We start from the raw sequence: 26,055 nt of genomic DNA on the forward strand, positions 1-26,055 counted from the left end.
TGAAGTCGCCATGGCCCTCACAGAGTGTGCTTTAACACGGTCTTCAAGTGGAATGCCTGCTTGCTGATAGCAAAAGGATATGCAGTCCGCTAACCAGGAAGAAAGAGTCTGCTTACCCACAGGCTGCCCCAATTTGATGGAATGGAAAGAGACAAACAATTGAGTGCTTTTCCTGTGGGCAGCTGTACTGTCTAGATAGAAGGCTAGAGCCCGTTTGTAGTCAAGGGTATGCAGAGCCTGTTCTCCTGGATTGGAGTGGGGCCTGGGAAAGAAGGTAGGTAGTATAATGGAATGATTACTGTGAAACTCCGATACTACCTTAGGTAAGAACTTAGGGTGAGTGCGGAGTACTGCCCGGTCCTGCAGACGTTTAGTGTAAGGCGGATAGGTAACTAGGGCATGTAACTCACTAACTCTGCGAGCAGATGTGATTGCCAAAAAAAAAATCACTTTCCATGTGAGATAACGAAGATAACAGGATTGGAGAGGCTCGAATGGTGGTTTCATGAGCTGACCCAAAACCAGACTGAGGTCCCAAGAAGGGGCTGGAGGGCGTAGTGGAGGCTTGAGGTGAAGAAAGCCTTTCAGAAAACATGTTTCGAGGGGTTGTACTGAAATAGGAACATCCGACACCGCACTGACATGCATTCTGATGGAGGAAGTTTTTAGACCTGATTCTGACAAGTGCCAGAGATAGTCTAGAAACATCGTGGTGGAACAGGTAAAGGGATCAAGGGATTGAGAAGAACACCATGTCTTAAACCTGTTCCATTTGTATAGGTAAGACTTTCTCGTGGAAGGCTTCCGTGAAGCAACCAGGACACGGGAAATTGGCTCTGAAAGGTTAAGCGGCTGAAGAATTAACCTTTCAACATCCAGGCCATCAGGGACAAAGCTTGAAGATTGGGATGGCGTAGGCACCCGCTGTTCTGAGTGATCAGAAGCGGATCTGTTCCCTAAGGGAATGTGCCTGCGAATGGAGAGATCCTGAAGTATTGGATATCACACTTGGCAAGGCCAGTGAGGTGCTATCAGGATCATGCATCCTTTGTCCTGACGTAACTTCATGAGGGTCTTTGAGAGAAGTGGAAGTGGAGGGAATGCATATAAAGGACCGGTTGCCCATGAGAGGGAGAACACATCTCTTGGCTGTGAGTGTTGGCTGCGAGTGAGAGAGCAAAAGTTCTCTACCTTCCGGTTTTGAGGTGACGCAAAGAGGTCTATGCGAGGATGACCCCAACGTTGGAATATTGCGTCTGCTACTGTGGGGTTGAGGGACCACTTGTGCAGATGGAAAGCGCGACTTAGGCTGTCCACCAACACATTGTCCACTCCCGACAAATAGATGGCCCTGAGGTACATTGACTGGGAGAGGGCCTCCGCCCATATCTGCGCAGCTTCTTGACACAGTAGGTAGGAGCCCGTCCCTCCCTGTTTGTTGATGTACCACATGGCCACCTGGTTGTCCGTCTGAATCAGGATGACCTGATTAGAAAGGCGATCCTGAAATACCCTGAGAGCATATTTGATTGCTCGAAGCTCCAGGAAATTGATTTTGTGTTTGGCTTCCTCTGGAGACCAGGTTCCTTGTGTTTGCAAATCGGCCACATGGGCTCCCCAGCCGAGGTTGGAAGCATCGGTGGTGAGAATTATTTGAGGGTCTGGAGCCTGGAAGGGCAGGCCTTGGAGGAGATTGATCTGATTTTTCCACCAGGCTAGAGACTGACTGAGTGAGTTGGTGATGCGGACAGTGGTTGATAGAGGTTGGACGGACTGAATCCATTGTGACCTTAGAGTCCACTGCATGACTCATGGCCAAGCGGGCCATTGGAGTAACCTGTACTGAGGACACCATGTGTCCCAGTAGGATGAGGAAGTGGCGTGCAGTTGTGCGCCGCTGAGACCGTAGCTGGTGTGCGAGGGAGATGAGTGAGAGCTCGCTGTCAAGGCAGAAATGCCTTTGCCTGCAAGGTGTTCAAGTCTGCCCCTATGAATGATAAAGTTTGAGATGGGACTAAGCAGGATTTTGCGTAGCTGACTAGAAATCCTAGCAAAATCAGAGTGTGTAAAGTAAGACGTAGAGACGACAGAGCAGCTTGCTGAGTGGGAGCCCTGATCAACCAATCGTCTACATAGGGGTAGACGTGAACACCTTGAGTCCTGAGAAAGGCTGCTGCTACTATGAGGCACTTGGTGAAGGCTCGTGGAGCAGATGCCAGGCCAAATGGGAGCACTCGGTATTGATAGTGCTTGGGGCCTACTAGAAATCTCAGGAACCTGCGATGAGATGGATTTATCGCAATGTGCATGTACGCATCTTGGAGATCGAGAGAGCAGAGCCAGTCTCCTCTTTGCAGAACAGGAAGGAGGGAACCCAAGGTTACCATCTTGAACTTTTCTTGTTGGAGGTACTTGTTGAGGGCACGTAGGTTCAGAATTGGACGAACGCTGCCCGATTTTTTGGGGATTAGAAAGTACCGGGAATAGAATCCTAGGCCTTGTTGAGTGTAAGGTACTGGTTCTAATGCTCTGGACTGGAGGAAGAGGGAGACCTCCTGCTCCAGGAGTAGTGAGTGGTCTGATGTTCTCCATACCGGTAGAGGTGGGGAGTCCGGTGGAATGGAAAGTTCAGGCGATATCCTTGAGATATTATGGTAAGGTCTGAGGTGATTGTGTGTCATCTGTTGTTGAAATGGCATAATCGACCTTCCACTGGTATCTGAGGCAGTGGAAACTGGCTGCTGCTCTCTATGCAGGAGTCGAAAACCGGAAGCAGGGCCCGGCTGAGGAGCTGCTTGCGGGTTTTGTTTATGAGGTTGACGAGACTGGGCCTTTTTGGAAAGGTCTCGTGGAACGAGTCCTAGACTGTGGTGGACAGGACTTCTTTGGTCGGAAGAATGACTTTTTAGTATCCTTCCTGAAAGGCTGTTTGGAGGAATACTCAGAGGGCATCAGGGAGAGCTGGCGAAGAGTCTCATGATGGTCCTTGAGTTCCGCCACAGTCTGCTGAATCTGTTCCCCAAACAGATTGTCTCCTATGCAGGTCAGATCAGATAATCTGTCTTGTACTTCAGGGCGCAAGTCCGAAGACTTAAGCCAGGCCCATCTTCTTGCCGAAATAGCAGTTGCAGTTATCCTGGAAGCGGTGTCAAAGATAAGATCTTGTTTCATGTTTCCCTGCCTCAAAACCCTTGTGTACTAGGGTTAAAAGTTGTTCCTGGGATTTCTGTGGCAGGGACTCTGCAAAGTCCCGTATCTGCTTGGATAAGACCCTGTTATACTGGGTCATATACAGCTGGTAGGAGGCGATCCAAGAGCTAAGCATCGATCCCTGGAAGACACGCCGGCCAATGGCATCCAGGAATTTCTGTTCCTTACCTGGGGGAAAGGAAGAGTGGGATTTTGATCTTTTTGCCCTTTTTTGGGCAGATTCTACAACCACAGATTGGTGATCCAGCTGAGGTTTCTGGAATCCTGGGGCTGACTGGACCAAATAAGTATCAGCTTTTCTGTTGACTGGAGCAACAGAACCAGGGTATTCCCAGTTCTTTTTGAGGAGATCCAAAAGAACCTGGTGAATAGGGATAGAGGTTATTTCCTTGGGAGCATCCAGGAATTGTAATAGTTCCATCATTTGATGTCTGCCATCTTGTTCAGTCTGCAATTGGAAGGGAACCAATTTAGACATTTCCTTCACAAAATTTATGAAGGATAGGTCCTCTGGAGGAGAACGCTTCTTGCTTTCAGTAGGAGAAGGTGGTGATGGCAAGTCATCGGTGTCTTGAGAAGAACAGTCGGTCCAGGTGTCATAGGGATCAGGACCTGCCCCTCTAGGAGCCTGAGAAGTACGGGACGATGGTATTCCTGAAGGTCCCGGTCTATGTTCCGATGGCATTGAGGGAAGTGCTGGAGGCACCGATGAAGGCATCAAAGGCACTGGTGCAGGCATAGAGGATGGATCGGTGGCGCTGATGGGCGCATCGGCATCGGAAGAACTCCCGATGGAGGAATGCGGAACGGTGTTTCCCCTCCCGATGACAGAGTAAGCAGGGGAGGGCACTGGAGCCATCGGTGGAAAAGCGGCTATAAGCGCTTCCATCTTCGAGAGCAGCGGTGCCAGTGCTGCCGGAATCGGATCGTTGGTCGGTTCTAAAATCGGCACCAGTTTCGGTGTCGGAGGAAGTTTGAGTCTGTGCATCGCCTTATTGATGGCCTCCTGAACCATCCGGTCCAGTTCTTCACGGAGACCTAGAGCAAGCAGCCCCGGCTTCAGAAGGGAAGAAGGCGGCAGAGGTATAGCCGGAGGGACCACCGTTAAAGGCGGAGTCGCGGCTCCTGATACCCGTCCAGGTGAGGGTTGCCTCGGTGACCCGGTCGCAGAAAGGGTCGGTGCATTTTCTGCACGGGGTTTCTTCGATGGCGGCTTGGACAATGGCGAGGTTGAAGATTTTCCTTCCTCGATGGTCCGAGACATGCGGTGTCGATGCTGATGTTTCTCTCTACGATCCCCTCAGTCCGGAGGGGGAGTAGAAGTAGTCGAAGGCCAAGAAGTCGTCTATGGACGGTGGCCGATACTGGCGCGAAGTGGACGGTGCCGGTTCAGACGACATCGATGCAATAGATGGCATCGGAGTTTGAGAATGGAAGAGTTCCATTTTCTCCATTCTGGCTTTGTCACCTTTTGGTGTCATTAAGGCATATTTGGTGCATGTGAGGACATCATGCTTGCACCAGAGACATATTACACAGACTTTATGTGGGTCTGTAATGGACATGGTGCGAGTACAGTCTGGGCACCGACGGAACCCCAACGCCATGGCCTTTTAAAAATTTAGCTGCGGTACGGTCGACAGCCAGTAGGCCGCGAGGGCCAAACTCGACGGGAATCGATCGAAACCAGGTAAAAAACTTACCAGAGTACTGCGGAGTCAAAAATTCGAAGGAGGGACCCCTGTGGGGTATGAAAGGTTTTAGTAATTCCGTGAGGAAAATTCCTGTCAGGAATCTCTGTGGAACTCCTTAACCCGTGTGGCTACTGCTGCACAGAAAAAAGAAGACTGAAGGGGGACCCCTGCTGGCTGCAATTTTAGTGCCATGCTGGGCATGCCCAGTAGGTGCCAGTCAAAGTTCTAGAAACTTTGACAAAAGTGGTCCGTGATTGGGCTCCATCCTGTGATGTCACCCATGTGAGGGCTACCATCCTGCTTGTCCTGTGAGAACTGACTTTACAGCATCGAGAGCCAGGAGACGTTTTGAGAGTCTGACAATCTGCCGTTTGACCTGGGGACCGCATGGGGATATTAAGTAGAAATTTGAGAGGTCGAGCAAATTCGAAAGCATAGACTCATTCTATTATGCTTAGCACCCACTGATCGGAAGTAATCCTGGCCCATGCCTCGTAAAATTGGGAGAGGCGACCCCCCCACCCGAGGGATCGAGAGGTGGACTGGCTCTTGGAGGCGAGGACAAACCACCCTTTCGAGAGGTTCTGCGACCTCAAAAGGACGAGTTTGGTTTCTGGCCAATGGCTGGCGCTGCCCGGCTACCTGCAGCCTGCTCTGCCGAAACCTACGTTGTCATCAAAAACAAGAGTGGAAAGATTGAAATCCTCTTGAGGGTTTTGGTCTGTCCTCTGGTAACTTATGAACTTTGTTCTCCCCCAGGGACTTTATCAACTGTTCCAAATCACCGAAAAAAAGCCACCTTTCAATGGAATAGCCCCAAGCTGAGCCTTGAATGAAACATCTGCTGACCAGTTTCAGAGTCACAAAAGCCGCCTTGCCCACACTGCCGACGACAGTGCGAGAGGACGTTTATTTTATTTAATTATTTTTACTATACCGGCTTTCATGACATGGATCACAAACTGGTTTACATTTAACAAAGTGTACAAGATAAGAGATAACTCAACAACTAACAAGAGCATTGAAAGGAGAGTGACAGTTACAATAAAATGGAAATAAATAACTGGGAGTTGGAGGTAAGAAGAGGGGATTTAACTTACAGCAACTTATTTACAAGGTTACAAGATTGAGTCCGATTAAATGTGGTTTGAATAGTATGATATGTGGTTTGAATAGAATGATAATGATAACAATGTGAAGGTGATGGCAGGGAATGACAAAGATTGTTATTTGAGTCCATTTTTAATAGTGTGATTGAGATGTCGGGAGTAGGTCTCAGTCAGGGATTGGAAAGGCTTTTTTTTTTAAAAAGCCACGTTTTCAGCCTAAATGTTGGAAGGCAGGGTTCTTGTCTCAGGTCCGCAGGGATGGAGTTCCATAATGGTGGACCTGCGGTTGAGAATGCTCTGGCACTGAGAGACTTATGATGAATGGTTTTTGCGTGAGGCACCTGAAGAGATTCTTTGTAGGATTCCCTGATGGGTCTGGCGGATGTGTGTTTTTTGAAGGGAATTTGTAAGTTGATCCGGGCTTGTTGGTGAATGACTTTGTAGATGGTGGTGATGGATTTGTATATAATTCTGTAATGGATTGGTAACCAGTGAAGGTCCTTGAGGATTGGGATGATGTGGTCCATTCTCCTAGAGTTCGTCAGGATTCTGGCAGCTATATTCTGTACCATTTGTAGAGGTTTGGTGTGGGAAGCTGGGAGACCTAGTAGTAGCGAGTTACAATAATCTAGTTTGGAGAAGATTATTGTTTGAAGAATTGTTCTGAAGTCCTGAGAGTGGAATAAAGGTTTTATTCTTTTTAGGATATGTAATTTGTGAAAGCAATCTTTGGTGGTTTGGTTGATGAATGATTTTAAGTTGAGACGGTTATCCATGATGGCTCCTAGGTCTCTTACGTGAGAGGTTTGAAGGAGGGCTGGTGGTTTTGATAGGGTATTGTTTTCCGGGGAAATAAGTAGAATTTCCGTTTTTGAGACATTGAGAATTAGGTTTAGATTGGTGAGGAGGTGGTTGATTTCTGTTAGGCAGCTATTCCAGAATTCTAATGTTTTAGAGATGGATTCTTTTACCGGGATCACGATCTGGACGTCGTCTGCAAAAAGGAAGTGTTTCAGGTTTAGTTTCATTAGTAGTAGGCAGAGAGGGAGCAGGTAGACATTGAAGAGCGTGGGTGAAAGGGAAGAGCCCTGCGGCACCCCTTGAGAGGAAGGAAAGTAAGGTGATTCTTTGTTATGAATTTTGACCTTGTATCCTCTGTTGTCCAAGAAAGTTTTGAACCAGGTCAGTGCTGTGTCTTTCACTCCTATGTTTGCCAGTTGTTTTAAGAGGAGGTGGTGGTTGACTGTATCGAAGGCAGCCGAAAGGTAGAGGAGGATTAATAGGTAAGCGTGACCTTTATCTATGCTGGAGAGTAGGAAGTCCGTGAGGGAGAGAAGAAGTGTTTCGGTGCTTGATTCTTTGCGAAATCCATATTGATTCGGGGAGAGGATGTTGTGATCCGATGTAATTAGATAATTGGGTGTTTACTAGTTTTTCCATAACTTTGGCTATAAAACGGAAGGTTGGAGATGGGGCGGTAATTGTTGGGATCGTTTGCATTTAGGTTGGGTTTTTTTAGGAGTAGTTTTTGATTGAAGCCGTTTTGAGGTCGTCTGGGTAGATACCATGATGTCAGCTAGAGATTTCGATATAGTATCTGGGATTAGAAGAAGTAATTTTGACGGGATTTGATCAAACGGGTGTGATGACGGTTTCATTTTCTTCAAAACCGATTGAATCTCTGAAATGGTGATGGGTTCGAAGGCATTTAGGTGAATGTCTGTTTGAGAGAAGGTTACTATTGGATGTGCCCTTGTTTGGTGACAGTTGTTTGAGGAGGTCAGAGATTCTTTTACTGAAATGAAGAGCCAGTTCGTCTGCTTTTGTCTGGGATAGTCTGGGAAGTGCGGATCAGGTCATACAGTACATCTGCTCCATATGCCACTGCAGCTTCCAAATGCTGCACCTGCTCTGACTCCCCAGGAGGATGTCAGCAATTGCTGGACCCAACGCAGGCTCGCATGCAGCATGTAACTGCTACACACCACCTCCCAGATACCTAGGGCCGAAACATCAAAGATGCGCTTAAGCAGAACTTCGCTTGCGATCCTGAAGATCTTTTAGAACCACCGAACCTGCGAATGGAATAGTGGTCCACTTGACAACAGCCGAAATTGAAGCGTCAATTAAGGGGACCACAGAAGCTCCAGAGATTCATCTAGTAACGGATACAGTTTAACCGTGGCCCAACCAACCCACAAACTAGCATCCGGAGCGTACCACTCCCTGGTCATCAGCTGCTGAAGCATGGGATGGAAAGGAAAAGCTCGGGTTGGTGTTCGCAATCCCACCAGGACTGGGTCCACAAAGTCCTGCGGCGGAGCATGCAGGGGGAGCTCCACTCCAAGCTCAGAGAGGACTGAAGGAATGAGAGGTTCTAACTCCTTTCTCTGGAACAGACGGACCACTTTAGGGTCATCTCCATCCAAGGGGGTCTGTTTCCCCTGCTCTTCATCCAATCCCCCACTGCAGCCGCACAGCCTTGAGCAGCTGCTCCTCCTGAAGCCAAAGCACCTTTTAACTTCGCGACCCGTAGAGATGCGGGCATATCAGTGTGCTTGGCTATCTTGGGGATAGTCCCTGCGCAGGCCTCACTGGCAAAGCACCACCTTTCGGAGACCTGGAAGCCAAAAAGGCTTTATGCATAAGGAGGACAAAATCTAAAGAAAAAGAATTAGAATCAACATAATCTCCTGAGATATCAAGGTCCCCCTGGAAAAAATCCTGATCAAAAGTATCAACAGGACTGGCAGGGACCGGTGACAGTGCTGGGAGAAGCTCCCCTGCCCCCATAGCCCTTGCTTCAGCAAAGCTGTTTAAGATGGCTGCCGTCCCTGCACTGAGGGAGAAATGGGTCAGCCCGAGGCTCCCGCGGAGCAGATCGTTCGAGGCCCTTGGGGCTTAGTTAATGCTGCAGACCCAGAAAAAGAGCTGCCTTCCCCTCCAGGAAGGCAGAGGGAGCAAATACCGGCCTGGGAAAGCCATGCGGACGATTCTCCACATGCCACACACAAAGATGGCCGCGGCATCATGGAGGGGGAAAAACAGCCTAAAACGTGGCAAAAACGCAGCGAAATTAGTCAAAAACGCGGCGATTCGGACGGGGAGGGGTCCTGGATTGCAGCTGACCAAAGAAGAAAAATTTTCAAAAATTTCAATTTTTTTTTTAAACGCTGAGGATCACCATGGGGTAAGAGGGACCGGACCACCGGTAATCTCTTCTCCAGCTGCTTACCTTACCTGGCTGGAGCCTCTTTTTTTTTTTTTTTTTTTTTTAAATACTTGCTTTATTCAAAACTTTATAGCTAGTTCACTCATTTCAAGGGATAGACTACACCCCAGAAACAGGGCAAGACTGCAGGGTTTGCACTACCTCCATCTGCTGGAGACAGAGAAATACTGAAGGGATGCAGGAGGCACACCAGGTTAAGTGAGGGTGCCTTTCAAGTTTTTCTCTGTCTCCACCTGCTAGAAGGGAGGCAAAACCCATGGTCTGATCCGGGTGCGTACAGGGAATGGAGGAGGGAGAGCAGATAGGTTTAGCAAAAGGGCAATTGGCTCGAAGACATAACTTCCTTCTTTCATCTCTTTCCATCCCCCACCGCACCATCTACTTCCTCTCATCCTCCCCACCAACTTCTCCCCTTCTCCACCTCCCAAGCATGTACCTGAATGAGCACACCCGGCTGGTTATCAGAGTAGGTGGTGAACGTTTGGGTCTGCTTGGTGGGAATGGTGGTGTTACGCTTGATGAGGGGAGTCATCACGCCACCAGCAGTCTCGATTCCGAGAGACAGTGGGGTCACATCCAAAAGCAGGAGGTCTTTCACATCTTCCGATTTATCTCCACTCAGAATGGCTGCCTGCACAGCTGTAATCACAAAATAGCCCCATTAAGACCTGCAGTCCTGCATTCAATAACTTGCTGCATGGCCAAGACCCCAGATAAGTGACTGCCCCAGAACAGACAATTCTTCCAGAAAAAAAAGTTACTAAACATTGTGTAAAATGTTGCAATAATTAGCATATGTTCTGTTCCTTTGTTTGGATTCTGTGTGCACAAGATTCAGTTTTATGCACAAATCAGCCAGATCTTCCAGCTACCTAAGCTTCCAAGTTCACGGTCCTCGTTTAATGTAACTTTGTTTTCCTTTACCTTAGTTATTTACCCCTGTTCGATGTAAACCGACCTGATATGGTATTTAACCATGAAAGTCGGTATAGAAAAATGTTAAATAAATAAATAAATCTTAACTGTGACTCCCCCAAGAGCACAAACAAAAAGGTAGTAACAAACAAATTAGAATTTAGACACAGAGAAATAAGCTGACTTGGCCCAGATTACGGTACTCTGCTGGATATAGGCCCATGCCTTTAGCCAATTCAGATTTAAGATTTCTGCTCCAGTATTCCAGATTGCTCAGCTCTCCAATCTTTACAAAGTCTACAATATCTTCGGACGGTGGATATCCAGCACACACCTAGGCACGTGTCTCATACTTACCAGCCCCATAGGCCACAGCCTCATCTGGGTTGATGCTTTTGTTGAGCTCACGGCCATTGACAAAGTCCTGTAGCAGTTTCTGGATCTTGGGGATGCGGGTGGAGCCCCCCACCAGGACGATGTCTTGGATCTGTGACTTGTCCATCTTGGCATCGCGCAGGCACTTCTCCACTGGCTCGAGTGTCCCACGGAAAAGATCGGCATTGAGCTCCTCGAAGCGGGCTCGGGTGATGGAGGTATAGAAATCTGTGCCCTCATAAAGTGAGTCTATCTCTATGCTTGCCTGGGTGCTAGAGGACAAGGTGCGCTTGGCACGTTCGCAGGCTGTGCGCAGTCGCCGCACTGCTCGTTTGTTATCCGTGATGTCCTTCTTGTACTTGCGTTTGAACTCGCTCACAAAGTGATTGACCATGCGGTTGTCAAAATCCTCACCACCCAGGTGGGTGTCTCCAGCTGTGGCTTTCACCTCAAAAATCCCATCCTCGATTGTCAAGATAGAGACATCAAAGGTGCCTCCGCCCAGATCAAAAATCAGGACATTCCTCTCCCCGCCCACCTACAGGAAGAGAAAATGGGAGTGCAAAAGATTATTCTAACAACAGCAATGAGATTCATCCTGCACAGAAGGAATACTTGGTGAAGTCTCAGGTGACTCAGCAATAGTCCCACAGGTGTATAATACTAGACAGGACAGAAATGGAAAAGATACAGACCAACCTGTTTTTAAAGGGGCATTAGGAACAATTGTCCTGCTTGAAAATTGTGTAGGGACCCACTAGGATCCCTAAGTTGTATGGCTTAGTAGTGCAGAGAAATGCAGAGTATCTGTCCAGCACCCTGATAGAGGTTGCTGCAATTGTTTATACCTGCTTGCATATTAGCACGTGATCCCTAGTGTGGATATTTTAGCATGGAGTTGAAGGGATAGGAGCTTTCCTTTCAATTCCCTTAAGCTTGTATAGTGCAAGCCAAAAGCCTTGGGGAGGGGGATGGGGGACTTTTCATATCACATTCAGTGGCCAATAATCTCTTGGTCATGCTTACTCATTATGCAATTTTTGTTGGGAGGAAGTTTTAACCACCACCCTTCCTACCCAAGAGAGAAAGAATGAAGATTTCAATTTTTCTAAGTCATCCAGGTGACTGAGTTCAAATGCTGCACCCCAGTCTGGCGATTAGAGTGGATAACCAGCTGGTACTTACCTGGGAGAAGAGAGAGGAACTTAAAATCACCACACTGGTGCTCTCCAGAAGCAGACAGCTAAGGAGATGCTCACAAGGTACAAGAAGAAAACTGGAGAATTTCAGGATCACCAGGCACTCAAGGAGTCCAAACAAGGATAAGAGGACCCTCTCCCAGTGCACCTTCACCTTCAATCCAAGCATGGGGGGGGGGGGCACATATTCACTACTTGCAGTTGTTTTATGACTATTATCTGAGATAAGCTTGTATCGAGTGCCATTATCCATGTCTGAATCATTTCTTTAGTAAACATGTAAACAGTATAGTATGCAGCCTCTACTGACATGCAGAAGATCATACACAGGGTCTTGAAATTATAGCTTTGTAACTCACCTCGAACTTCAGAGGGCAAGGAATAAGTAATTTTTAAATCAATCAACCCTTCTTCCCACCCCCAAAGGACCTGAATTCAGGGCTAAAAGGGTGAATCCAGGACTTAGCTCAAGTATGGAGTGTGTGGTCTTATACCTTCAGGAGAGCCTGGGTCAGGTTACAATTGGCTTATGGATGGCCTTGTGCAGTTCAAATAAATGCTTTTAGCCAGATTATAAAGAGCTTCTGGTGGGTGGGGACTTGGGAGTGTTTAGATAAGGGGAATAAAACATCTATATAGGCATTTAGTGTGGAAAATTTGTTTCCTTTGGGATAGGTGGGGGAATTTGAAGGGAAGTTTTTGGTTCTGCCACTGTATGTATTCTTGCAAGAGCATGGGCTTGAGTACTACCCTTTTGCACTTCCACTATTCAGGAAGGAAGAGTTTCAATATGGAAATGTGAACCTGTCAAATGTCAATTGATTGCACTAAATTCTAGGGTGGGCCGAGCAGACCTTTCCTCTTTCCTGGGAATTTCAAAAACTGGAATAGTACACCTTAGGTTGTGCTATCTGGGAACCGGAATTATGGCCATCTAAACAAGAATCTCTGCAAAGTTACCTCCACTGCCACTCTTCTGTAGAGTGCTGCACGGATAGCTATAAAGGTAACTGGAGGAAGAGAGAGAAGTCCCAAAGCATAGTCTCCTCTCGCCAATTCCAGGACCTGCTGGTCCATGGGTGCTCTGTTCTCAGAGCCAACCTCCTTACGAGACTTACTAGGAAAGAAGGCCTGATGTCTGACAAAGGGATGAGACCTTTGAGTAGATACTCCTGAGAAAGGACAAAATCGCCAGAATTCCTGGAGCACCCCTTCACGCCAAATGTCGTGATGCCACTTTCTTGTCCTCTGCCAATGAGGACCTTTGATTCCTCTCAGCTGTTCGCTATTTTCTCCAATTCACTGCTGAATAAAGAAGAACACTTAACCCTTTGAACCCATTGTCCCTGAATTCAGGGGTGGCCTAATATAAGAACATAAGAACATGTCACACTGGGTCAGACCAAGGGTCCATCAAGCCCAGCATCCTGTTTCCAACAGTAGCCAATCCAGGCCATAAGAACCTGGCAAGTACCCAAAAACTAAGTCTATTCCATGTTACTGTTGCTAGTAATAGCAGTGGCTAATTTCTTTTTTTTTTTTTTATTTATAGTTTATTAAATTTCTTAAACATTTATACAATGCAAATGAAAATAAGAAGTATTGATTCACATCATCCATAATAATAAAGAAATACATTTCCTCTCAATTATCATTCGGAATCAAAATCTAGTCCACTTAAAGGGGAGCTATTAACAGGAAATTATAATAGGCAAATTATCACATCACATTATGAATCTCTAGGAGGAAGCTATTCATTTATTCAATTAACCCGATAGAAAGTGGTCATTTACTCATCCACCCTTGTCAATTAGGAAAGTTTCCAGGTGAGATGGATCTAGAAATATAAATTTATTTCTTTGAAAAGTGACTATACACTTACATGGGAATTTGAGGTAGTAGGTAGCCCCTAGGGACAACACTCTCTGTCTCAAATTCAGAAATAACTTCCGTCTCAGCTGAGTTTCTCTGGAAACATCTGGAAATATATGAATTTTTTGACCACAGAATAGAATATCTTTATTTTTAAAATAATTTTGCAGTACTAAATTTTTTTCATTCTCCAAACTGAATGTCACTAATAGAGTAGCTCTCGTTTGTATGTTATCCATAGAGGTCTCTAAAAATTCAGTTAAATTTGGACTTTCTGAAACTAGAACATCCATTCCCCCTTCTGGGGTTGATGTATCTCTTTTCTTAAGTGGCAAATAATACATTTTAGATACGGTTAGTTCCTTCATTATTCCTAAAATTTCTTTGACATATTTTTTAAACAGTTCTAAGGCCGATATTAATCTAATACATGGGAAGTTTAACAATCTTAGATTATTTTTTCTTAGAACATTCTCAAAACTTTCCAATTTTTTATGAACCATTAAAGAGTCCTTTATGGATGCAGCACTGGTTGCTTGTAAAGTTACTAATTGGCCAGAATGTGTCACATTCTGGGTTTCCAATAACGCTAATTTTTTACTATGATCTTCCAAACTCTTCCTAGTTTCTACAGATAAAGTAGTGGATTGAGCTATGGTAAAGGATAACATCCTTTCCATTTTTGTGACCACTTTCCATACATCAGTCAGGGAGATGTTTTCAGGTGGAGTCTCATCTTCAGGCAATTCAAATTTAGGCAAATCTTGTATCGGTAAAGTCCCATCTTGAGACCCTGATAATTGAACCCTCAAGTCTGGAGATGTTACTAACAGTATTAGCAGTGGCTAATTTCTAAGTCAACTTAATTAATAGCAGGTAATGGACTTCTCCTCCAAGAACTTAGCCAATCCTTTTTTAAACACAGCTATACTAACTGCACTAACCACATCCTCTGGCAACAAATTCCAGAGTTTAATTGCGCGTCGAGTACAAAAGAACTTTCTCTGATTAGTTTTAAATGTGCCACATGCCAACTTCATGGAGTGCCCCCTAGTCTATTATCCGAAAGCGTAAATAACATCACAATCGTCAACAGAGGCTCAGGCCCATCTTGCTGACACCACTCACTCAATTCCTTGGACTAACTCTCTTCTCACTCACATTGATTAATGCGCAATCGATCGCTAAGAAAAGTCATATATTCAACGACTACCTATCCGATACAAAACCTGACATCTGTGCTATCACAGAAACCTGGTTAAAACCCTCCGACACTGCACTAATAAATCAGTTACCCATACAGGATTACGATGTTCTCTCTATTCCCAGACCCAAAAAAAGAGGAGGTGGACTTCTCCTCGCAGCCAAAAAAAACCACTGGGTCTGACTTTGCAGACTTCCAATAACATATCAAAGATTGAATTTGCCCTATTCAACTCAAAACATCTGACTATCGGCCTTATCTATGCTCCCCCCGGAATACTGGAAGCTGACCCATCCTCCATCATAGAACTTACAGCAAAACACCTAAATTCCACGAAACCTACCATCCTCATGGGAGATTTTAATCTGCACGTAGATATCCAACCTCATTCTACCAACTGTAAAACTTTTCTCTCCTCTCTCAACAATATGGGTTTCAGACAAATAGTGACTGAACCAACCCACAAAGCAGGCCATACGCTGGACCTTATCTTTATAAATGAAGGTATCACAACCCACACCACTCCAACTTGCACTCCAATACCTTGGTCAGACCATCGAATTATATCATCGGTTTTAAAAATAAAAGAACTTCCACCACAATCCACACAACCTATAACTATTTCGCTTAGGAAACAGTGCTCAGGAGACCAACTCGGTGAACACCTAGCCAAGGAACTTGAGCACCTAGACCTATCCGACGTAAACTCAGCAACTTCATCATGGACCAACATCACTAAAAAGGTTGCAGATCAAATTTGCCCCATGACAACTAAATCTATCAATCCAATCAAAGACAACAGGAGACCCTGGTTCACACCGGAGCTAAAAAATCATAAACACGAGTTGAGATGCAAGGAACAAAATTGGCGAAAAAACCCATCTACAACCACCCTCCTCATCTACAAATCATGCCTTAACTCATACAGAAACAACATCAACACAACAAAGAGAATATTCTTCTCCAAAAAAATCCACCACCTCATTTTTGATTCAAGAGCTCTTTTCTCCTATGTATCAACCCTCACAAAACCCCCGGCACCTACCATTCCAGACGATCAAGCACTCAAAGCGAACGAACTGGCAGACTTCTTCGACAACAAAATCACTTCACTTCTAGCCCCCCTCAAGGGACCATCTACACATCCAAAACACGTAATCAACCTCACCCCCCAATCTTCGCAATCACCCACTCAACAAACACCTCATTCAACCGCTCAACCACCACTCCCAACAGATCAACAACCATCGCACCCAAATGTCAAACAACCTAACACTTCACTAACAGTACTCAACACTTTTGAGCTCACATCCACTCTAGAAATAGAGAATATTCTCAAGAAGATAAAACCATCCTCCCATCCATCAGACCATATTCCATCCAACAAACTGAGTCTGATCTCCAACACCATAGCCAAACCTTTAGCAGACATTATTAACTGCTCCTTCACTCAAGGACTTGTCCCGAACCAACTCAAGTTAGCCATGCTCAAGCCGCTCCTCAAAAAACCCAACTTACCCACCTCAGACCCAGCAAACTTTAGACCCATAGCAAACCTCCCGTTGATTGCCAGAGTTATGGAGAAAGTTGTAAACAAACAACTTACAGAATATCTTGACGAAAACAACATCCTCACCTCAAACCAATTTGGCTTTCGTAAGTCTATGAATACCGAATCATTATTAACATCATTATCAGACACTATCATTTTCAACCTAGAAAAGGGCCAACCTTGCCTCCTCGCTCTCCTGGATCTTTCATCAGCGTTTGATACCGTTAACCACTCATGCCTCCTGCAACGCCTAATAGACATCGGCATTGCAGGAGTAGCTTTTAACTGGTTCAAATCGTTCTTGGAGAACAGAACATACAAGGTCAAGATAAATAACAAAGAGTCCCACACCATCGAATCCAAAAGGGGGGTACCACAAGGATCATCCCTCTCCCCGACTCTTTTCAATATTTATCTACTCCCACTTTGTCAACTTCTCACTAACCTTAAGCTAAGACATTACCTATACGCGGATGATATTCAAATCCTCATCCCTATAGAAGATTCCATACACAAAGCCATATCATTCTGGAATAAATGTCTGTCAGCTATCAACAATCTACTCACCAGCCTCAACTTGGTTCTAAACAAAAACAAAACTGAAATCCTCATTATAACTCCGGAAAACTATACCCCTTCCTCACATTCTAACACTAATCAACATCCGGTCACCGCAGGGCTCTCCACCACGCAACAAGTTAGAGACCTGGGAGTCATCATAGACAACAGACTCAGTCTCAACAAATTCGTCAACAACACAACAAAAGAATGTTTCTTTAAACTTCAAACATTAAAGAAACTCAAACCTCTCCTCCTATACAGAGACTTCCGCATGGTTTTACAAGCCATCATACTCCCAAAGCTGGATTACTGTAACTCTCTCCTCCTAAGCCTTCCAGCATGCACCATCAAACCACTTCAGATGGTCCTGAACGCCTCTGCAAGAATTCTATCAAATGCCAAAAAGAGAGATCATATCACCCCAATTCTCCACCATCTCCACTGGCTTCCGATTAAATACAGGATCCAGTTCAAGTCTTTAATGATGATACATAAGGCCTTACACAACATCGCACCTCTCAACCTAACATTCCAAATTCAATTACACACATCTGTGAAACCAACCAGAAGCGCCTATGAGAACAGACTAATCACACAACCTGCGAAATCCGTTCTGAGGAAACGTGCATTATCCACAGCGGGCCCTTCACTTTGGAACTCGCTCCCTCCAGACCTTCGTTTAGAACCATGCCACCCTACATTTAAAGGGAAACTTAAGACTTGGCTTTTCAAACAAGCTTTCCCCTAGAGCCTAGAACACGAAGAAAAGTCTTTTCAAGCCCACAACGAGTTATTCAGATCTATTTTTTTCTTCCTTTGTTAATCAGAAATTTACACATGCTGACTTCAATGTAAAAACTTGTTTACTTAGTTTTTGTTCAATATAAAACTTCTTTTATTCTGTTCTATGTAAACCGCTATTTGTAGCGATAGTTACTATTCTTTGTGAACCGGGGTGATATGTATATTATACAGGAACCTCCGGTATATAAATTTTTAAATAAATAAATAAATACCCATTCTAGACCTCTCATGATTTTAAACACCTCTACCATATTTCCCCCCCCCCCCCACCAGCCGTCTCTTTTCCAAGCTGAAAAGTCCTAACCTCTTTAGTCTTTCCTCATAGGGGAGCTATTCTATTCCGCTTATCATTTTGGTAGCCTTCTCTGCACCTTCTCCATCGCAATTATATCTTTTTTGAGATGTGGTGACCAGAATTGTACACAGTATTCAAGGTGCAGTCTCACCATGGAGCGATACAGAGGCATTATGATATTTTCCATTTTATTCACCATTCCCTTTCTAATAATTCCCAACATTCTGTTTGTTTTTTTGACTGCCGCAGCACACTGAACTGACGATTTCTATGTGTTATCCACTATGACGCCTAGATCTCTTTCTTGGGTTGTTGCACCCAATATGGAACCTAACACTGTGTAACTATAGGATGGGTTATTTTTCCCTATATGCATCACCTTGCACTTATCAACACCCATTATCCCGGTAAACCGGTATAATCACATACTGAATAACCAATACTAATATTAAAAATAGCACACTGACAAATTATTGGTTTTCCCAAGGAAATTAGGGTGGTTTATCGCCATAGGAACCTAGGGTTCAAAGGGTTAAAGGGTAACCTTGTGTGGCTGCCAATCAGTTTTGCAGCCATAACAGGCATCTAGCCACTATCACGGAAGCCATCCTTTTAGTAGCCATCCACACCAAGTCACAGCCCACACTGGCTAAGATTGCAGCCCCCCATCCATAAAGATTCCACTATCAAACCCTGCTTCTTGAGTCTCCTGAGAAAGATGCAAACCAGCCTGAGCTACCAGGTAGTAATAAGAAGCATTCTGCAAAGCAGTATCATGTCCTCAAAGGTCTGCTTAAGGATAACCTTAATCTCCTATTCCGAATGCCTTCTAAAACTGCCTCCCCCCCCCCCCCTCCCCTTCCACTGGAATAGCAGTTTGCCTGCAAACTGCACATACCAAGCTATTCACCCTTGGAAATCGCAACCGAACCCTTGCCGTCTGATACAAAAAGGTACAACACCCACTAATGCGTGCCTCCTTTTAAACTTGCATCTGGGCACACCATTCAAGGATCAATCAATCTTGAATCAGAGTCATAAGATAACCAATATGGGATCCTACTTTTGCAAGTCCCATAGCGTCAGCCCCGTTCACAATAAGCGCCTTCAGGGTCTGCTTCAACAGGAATAGAGTCAGATGCGGTTCTGAATCCGGTGGGATTTCTCCCTTTTCAAAGGGGGGCATACAAATCCCTGTCGGAATCATCTGACAAGCATGATCCACATCCCTCTAAACATTACCAGGGAACAGCTTTCCCTGTGGTACTTGCACACAGAAATGTTGAGATTACTTACCTGATAATCTCCTTTTCCTTAGTGTATGCAGATGGTCTCAGAACAAGTGGGTATAGTGTGCTCGTGCTAGCAGTTGGAGACGGATCTGATGTCAGCACGGGTACATATACCCCCACAGGAAGTGAAGCAACTCAGTAATCTTCCTTGCAAAAGCTGTTATGGATATATGTGTACTGACCACTCAATGAATTAGTGAAACAGGATTCCCCTGACCGACTGATAGTAGCTGGATACCGCCAGCGTTCCCAACCGGAAGGCGTCGACACCTGGTAGAGTGGACACTCTCGTGTAAGAAATGACATGCCTTACCTTGAATTGGTGAAACCCATGTATACTGGCAGCCGGGCGGGATGGTGAGTCCATCTGCATACACTAAGGAAAAGGAGATTATCAGGTAAGTAATCTCAACATTTCCTAGCGTGTAGCAGATGGACTCAGAACAAGTGGGATGTACAAAAGCTACTCCCGAACTGGGTGGGAGGCTGCCTGAGGACCGCGTAGGACTACCCTCACAAATGCTGTGTCCTCCCTGGCCTGGACATCCAGATGGTAAAATCTGGAGAAGATATGGAGGGAGGACCACGTCGCCGCCTTACATATCTCCGCGGGCGACAGCATCCTAGATTCTGCCCAAGTGGCCGCCTGCGCTCTGGTAGAATGAGCCTTGACCTGCAGAGGCGGTGACTTCCCGGACTTTACGTAGGCCGCTCTGATAACTTCTTTGATCCAGCGGGCGATGGTGGGCCGTGAGGCCGCTTCCCCTTGTTTCTTCCCGCTGTGAAGGACGAACAGATGGTCCGTCTTTCGTACTGCTTCTGTCATTTCCAGGTATCTGGGCAGCAATCTGCCGATGTCGAGAGGGCGTAGCAAATGCCCTTCTTCCGACTTCTTCAAACCCGCTGTGGTTGGCAAGGATAAGGTTTGGTTGAGGTGAAATTGAGAGACTACTTTAGGTAAGAAGGAGGGAACCGTGCAAAGATGGATAGCCTCTGGAGTGAGCCTAAGAAAGGGATCATGGCAGGACAGTGCTTGGAGCTCAGAGATGTGGCGTGCTGAACACACAGCCAGCAAGAACACCATCTTCAACGTTAGAGAACGGAGAGACAGGCCCCGGAGGGGTCTGAAGGTGGATCCCGCGAGGAAATCCAACACTATGTTGAGGTTCCACAGGGGCACTGGCCACTTCAGTGGCGGACGAATGTGCTTGACTCCTTTCAGGAAGCGGGAAACATCTGGGTGCGTGGCAATGGTCTTGCCATCACTCCTGGGACCGTAGCAAGACAGCGCAGCCACCTGAACCTTGATGGAGCTGAGGGAGAGACCCTTCTGAAGCCCATCCTGCAGGAAATCCAGAACAATAGGGATTGTGGTCACATGTGGATTGGTGCCATGAGTGTCGCACCAGGCTTCAAATACTCTCCAGATCCTTATGTAGGTGATGGATGTGGAAAATTTGCGAGCTCGGAGGAGTGTATCTATCACCGGCTCCGAGTAACCTCTTTTCTTCAGTCTAGCCCTCTCAATGGCCAGACCGTAAGAGAGAATTGAGCCGGATCCTCGTGGAGGATGGGACCTTGACGTAGCAGGTCCCTGAGAGGAGGCAGGGGAAGGGGCTCCCCTGTCAGTAGTCTTCTCATGTCCGCGTACCAGGGTCTTCTTGGCCAGTCTGGTGCCACTAGAAGAACTAGGCCTCTGTGCCTCTGAATCTTGTGTCTAAGGGCGCCCAGCAGGGTCCCTGGAGGCCATGGCAGAACCAGGGCGTCGATCCCGTGAGAGAACGGATCCCGCTTGCGGCTGAAGTATCTGGGTACTTGAGCATTGGACCTGTCCGCTAGTAGGTCCATGTCCGGAGTCCCCCACTGATCCACAATCATCTGGAAGGCTGTGGGGGACAGCTGCCATTCTCCCGGATTTAGGCTTTCCCTGCTGAGGAAGTCTGCCGTGGTGTTGTCCTTTCCGGCAATGTGGATGGCGGAGATGTCCTGGAGATTCACCTCTGCCCAAGCCATCAGCGGGGCTATCTCTAGGGACACCTGTTGGCTTCTGGTTCCGCCCTGTCGGTTGATGTATGCCACCGTGGTGGCGTTGTCGGACATCACTCTGACTGCTCTGTTCCTCAGTCTGTGAGCAAATCGCAGGCAGGCTAACTGGACTGCCCGTGCCTCTAGACGGTTGATGTTCCACCCCGACTCTTCTCTGTTCCACCGCCCTTGGGCGGTGAGCTCTTCGCAGTGTGCTCCCCATCCGCTCAGGCTGGCATCTGTGGTGAGCAGAGTCCACGTAGGGGAGGACATCTTTGACCCCCTGCTCGTGTGGTCGGACTGCAACCACCACCGTAGCTGGGTCCGCACTCTGGCGGGTAGAGGTAGATGCATGGTGTAGTTCTGTAAACGTGGGCTCCACCAAGAGAGGAGGGAATGTTGCAACAGTCTCATATGGGCCCTTGCCCATGGTACCACTTCCAGGGTGGATGCCATGAGACCGAGAACCTGTAGGTAATCCCAAGCTATGGGCCGGCTGGCTCCCATCAAGGAACATAGACGCATCTGGAGCTTTAACCTTCTCTTGGTGGTTAGGCTGACTTTGTCTGCCTGGGTGTCGAACCGGACTCCCAGGTATTCCAGTGATTGGGAAGGCTGTAGGCAACTCTTGCTTAGGTTAACTACCCATCCCAGGCTTTCCAGAAGGGCGATCACTCTGTTGGTTGCCCGATGGCTCTCCTCTCGTGATTTCGCCCTGATCAGCCAATCGTCTAGGTAGGGATGGACAAGGATTCCTTCCCTTCTGAGCGCTGCTGCTACCACTACGATCACCTTGGTGAAGGTCCGCGGCGCCGTGGCTAACCCGAAGGGCAAAGCCCGGAATTGGAAGTGCCGTCCCAGAACCTTGAAGCGTAGGTAACGCTGATGATCCCGATGGATCGGGATATGCAGGTAGGCTTCCGACAAGTCTAAGGCTGTGAGGAATTCCCCTGGCTATACTGCGGTCTTGACTGAGCACAGTTTCCATGCGAAACCTCGGGACCTTTAAGTATCGGTTGACTGACTTGATGTCCAAGACGGGTCGGAAAGTGCCCTCTTTCTTAGGTACCATGAAATAAATGGAATAGTGCCCAGAATCCATTTCCTATGCAGGTACTGGTATTATGGCTTTCAAGGACATGAGCCTCGCCAGGGTAACTTCCAATGCCGCCTTCTTGTGGACTGGACACCGAGATTCCACAAACCTGTCCGGAGGGATGTGATGGAAGTCCAGATAATACCCCTCTCGGATGATGGCGAGGACCCACTGGTCCGATGTAATCTCGACCCATCTGGGGTAGAAGAGGGTTAACCTGCCCCCTATGGCTTCGTCCCCCGGATGGATCGGCTGATTCTCATTGTGAGGTGCGGCTGGGACCTGAACCCGGGCTGGCTCCCCTCTTGTGCTGCTTGGTCCGAAAGGACTGGTTCCTGGCCTGAGGACGAGATGCCTGGTAGCGACTCCTATAGGGAGTGAAGCGTTGGGAGCTTCTACCTCTGGATGGCCTTGGAAAGGTGCGCTGGCTCCTCTTGGACTTGTCTTCCGGCAGCCGAGGTACTGGAGAGGCGCCCCATGTGCTGGCCAGTTTATCTAGGTCACTGCCAAACAGAAGAGAACCCTTGAACGGCATTCTAGTGCGACGTGTCTTAGAAGGAGCATCGGCTGACCAATTCCGTATCCAGAGCTGCCTCCTGGCTGCTACAGAGGATGATACCCCCCCTTGGCTGTCGTACGGACTAGGTCGGAGGCGGCATCCGTGAGGAATGAGAGAGCTGACTCCATGTCCGCTGCCGGGGCATTGTTCCTGACCTGTGACAAACAGGAACGCGTCACCACTGTGCAGCAGGTTGCGATTCGCAGAGACAGAGCAGCCACCTCAAAGGTTTGTTTCAGGATGGCGTCCAGGCGGTCATGAGCCTCCTTGAGGGCCGCCCCCCCCCCTCCACTGGAATGGTAGTGCGCTTGACCACAGCGCTAACTATGGCGTCCACCTTGGGGCACGCCAGCATATCCTTGGATTGCCGGGTCCAGGGGGTACATGCCAGACAGGGCCCGACCCCCTTTGAATGAGGCCTCCGGCGCATTCCACTCCAAATCTATCAGCTGTTGTGCCGCTTGCAGGAAGGGGAAATGGCGGGCTGTGGGACGAAGACCCTCCAGCAGGGGGTTCTGCGTAGATGCCTCCACGGTGCTGGGGCCTGGAATAGCCAACTCCGTCAGTCACTGAGAAACCAGGTCGGAGAGATCTTCCTTGGGAAAGAACCGCCTCATAGTTCGATATGGCTCTATCCTCGAGGGAAGTTCCCCCTCCTCGGGGGGTCCAGACTCCTCCGAGACATCAGGATCCGCATGAGCCGGACTGCCCGGAGGCGGGTGCCCGCGGTAAGGGCGAGAGGGTCCGGGGGTAGGGGCAGCCGGGCCTGGACGGGAAGCCGACTGCATCTGTACAAAGGTGTGGATCCCCTTAAATAAATCCACCCAGGAAATGGAAGCGGTCTCCAGCCGTCAGGGTACCAGGTCCCCCGGGATTCCTGGCTGTTCGAGATGGCCCGCTAGATCCGGGGTGGCCCCTGGGGAACTGTCGGTAAACCTCGGTTGAGACTGGTCCTGGCCCGAGGCTCCCACGGCCTCCTCACATTGGGCACAAAGGGAGTCTGGCTCCTCACTCTGCGTGGCTCTAAGCTGGCACGCTGAGCACAGGCCAAGAGCTTTCACGCCGGATCAGGAGGGTGCCGCCTCTGGAGACGCCGGGGCGTTTAGGTGTTCCATCGCGTCTTGCGAATGCAGGGCGCGGCGCTTATGTGATATGCTGCCAATAATATGCGGTCAGCAATTAAGCGCTCAGCAATATATAATATGCGCTCAATAATATGCGTTCAGCAATATGCGCTCAATAATATACAATATGCCGCTCAATAATCTGCGTACAGCAACATGCGCTCCAATAATATGCGTACAGCAATCTATATGCTGCGTTGTGCACCTATAGACAGGCGCCCATCTATCCGTGGGCGCTCAATACCTGAACAAGGCAGACAAAATGGCGACCTCCACGGCGTGCCGCATGCAGGCAATGCCGCCGATCCTAGTACCTCGCGAGACCAAAAAAATAAGAGATGTACGCCTTACCTGATCTTCGGCGCTTCCCGGCTGTAACCCGGCGGTCTCCGGCTGCGGGGGGAGAGGGGAAATACCTTCACCGCCGCGCTCGAGGAAGCTGCACCCGCTGCCCTCTAAGCCGCCGAACTCGTCTCGCTTGGGGCTAAGTCCTCGCCGGGACCAAGGTGCCTCTCAGCCACGCCCGAGCCCTTTTCGCTCGGAGACTAGATCCCTGCCGCAGTTCGGCCAGCGGACGAGACAGACCTCTGAGGGATCGCGGAAATCACCTCGGAAACTCAACTGGGGAGGGACCCGAGAGTATCACCGCAGGAGTGCAGAGCTCGTCTCTGAGAATTTAGCAAGTAGAAAGTAGTATTGGAAAACACACTCAGCGGCGTGCAGGGCGCTCCAAACTGCTTTGGAGACTGAAATTCTGAGTTGCTTCACTTCCTGTGGGGGTATATGTATCCCGTGCTGACGTCAGATCCGTCTCCAACTGCTAGCACGAGCACACTATACCCACTTGTTCTGAGTCCATCTGCTACATGCTAGGAAAAGGAAAATTAGTTCTTACCTGATAATTTTCGTTCCTGTAGTACCACGGATCAGTCCAGACCATGGGTTAAGCCCCCGTTCCAGCAGGTGGAGACAGACCAAAGTTCTAAGGGTGGCCCATATAAGGACGGAACCCACCCTGGAACCCTCAGTATAACCATTGTCAAAGCAGAAAGTACAAGATCAAGCAAGTAACAGGATAACTAGTAATTTAAACCAACAAAATAACAGAAACAACTGAATGAACTGTGTAACTAAACGCTCTTGTATATCTACCCCTGATCATCGTAACGATGCTTCCGGCGCCTATCAGTAAATTCCAGGAAGATGATGCAGGGATCAAAAATGAAAATCCTATAAGGAAAAATTCAAAAAAGGACAGGAAGAAAATTCGAGCGGACAGAAGAAGAATGGGCGGGCATCTGGACTGATCCGTGGTACTACAGGAACGAAAATTATCAGGTAAGAACTAATTTTCCTTTCCCTGTACGTACCCGGATCAGTCCAGACCATGGGATGTGCCAAAGCTTCCCTACAAAGGGTGGGACCCAGACAGTCCCGCTCGAAGCACTTGCCGATCAAAGGAACCAAAAACTGGAGCCTGAACATCAAGACTGTAGTGACGAGCAAAGGTATGAAGAGATTTCCATGTAGCTGCCCTACATATTTCTTGCGGCGACACTGAATGAGACTCCGCCCAAGAAATCGTTTGAGAACGTAAAGAATGAGCTTTTAGGCCCTCATGAACTGCTCGGCCCTTGCAAATGTAGGCTGAAGAAATCGCCTCCTTCAACCAGCGAGCGATCGTAGCCTTAGAAGCTTGCTTCCCCCGTTGGGTCCACTCCACAGGACAAAAAGATGATCGGAAACCGGAAAATTATTAGTGACCTCAAGATAATGCAATAAGACTCGTTTGACATCGAGACGACTAAGATCACTATTACCAGACGCCGCGATATCCTCTGGTGAAAAAGAAGGAAGTTCCACGGACTGGTTAACATGAAAAAACGAGACAACCTTAGGTAAGAAAGAAGGGGCGGTCTTGAGAGAGACGCCAGAGT

The 26,055-nt window shown here is 47.7% G+C and overlaps 1 protein-coding gene across 1 annotated transcript in view; it reads right to left on the reverse strand.

Moving 5' to 3' along the window:
- Window positions 1-26,055, reverse strand: part of LOC115075766 (heat shock cognate 71 kDa protein-like) — a 260,192-nt gene that overhangs the window by 43,370 nt on the left and 190,767 nt on the right. Inside the window, 2 exon segments of the mRNA XM_029576505.1 lie at window positions 9,682-9,884; window positions 10,518-11,073. Of these exon segments, the coding sequence (XP_029432365.1) occupies window positions 9,682-9,884; window positions 10,518-11,073 (759 nt within the window).

Source organism: Rhinatrema bivittatum, chromosome 14 (genome assembly GCF_901001135.1).
Source record: "Rhinatrema bivittatum chromosome 14, aRhiBiv1.1, whole genome shotgun sequence".
NCBI classification, from domain to species: domain Eukaryota; kingdom Metazoa; phylum Chordata; class Amphibia; order Gymnophiona; family Rhinatrematidae; genus Rhinatrema; species Rhinatrema bivittatum.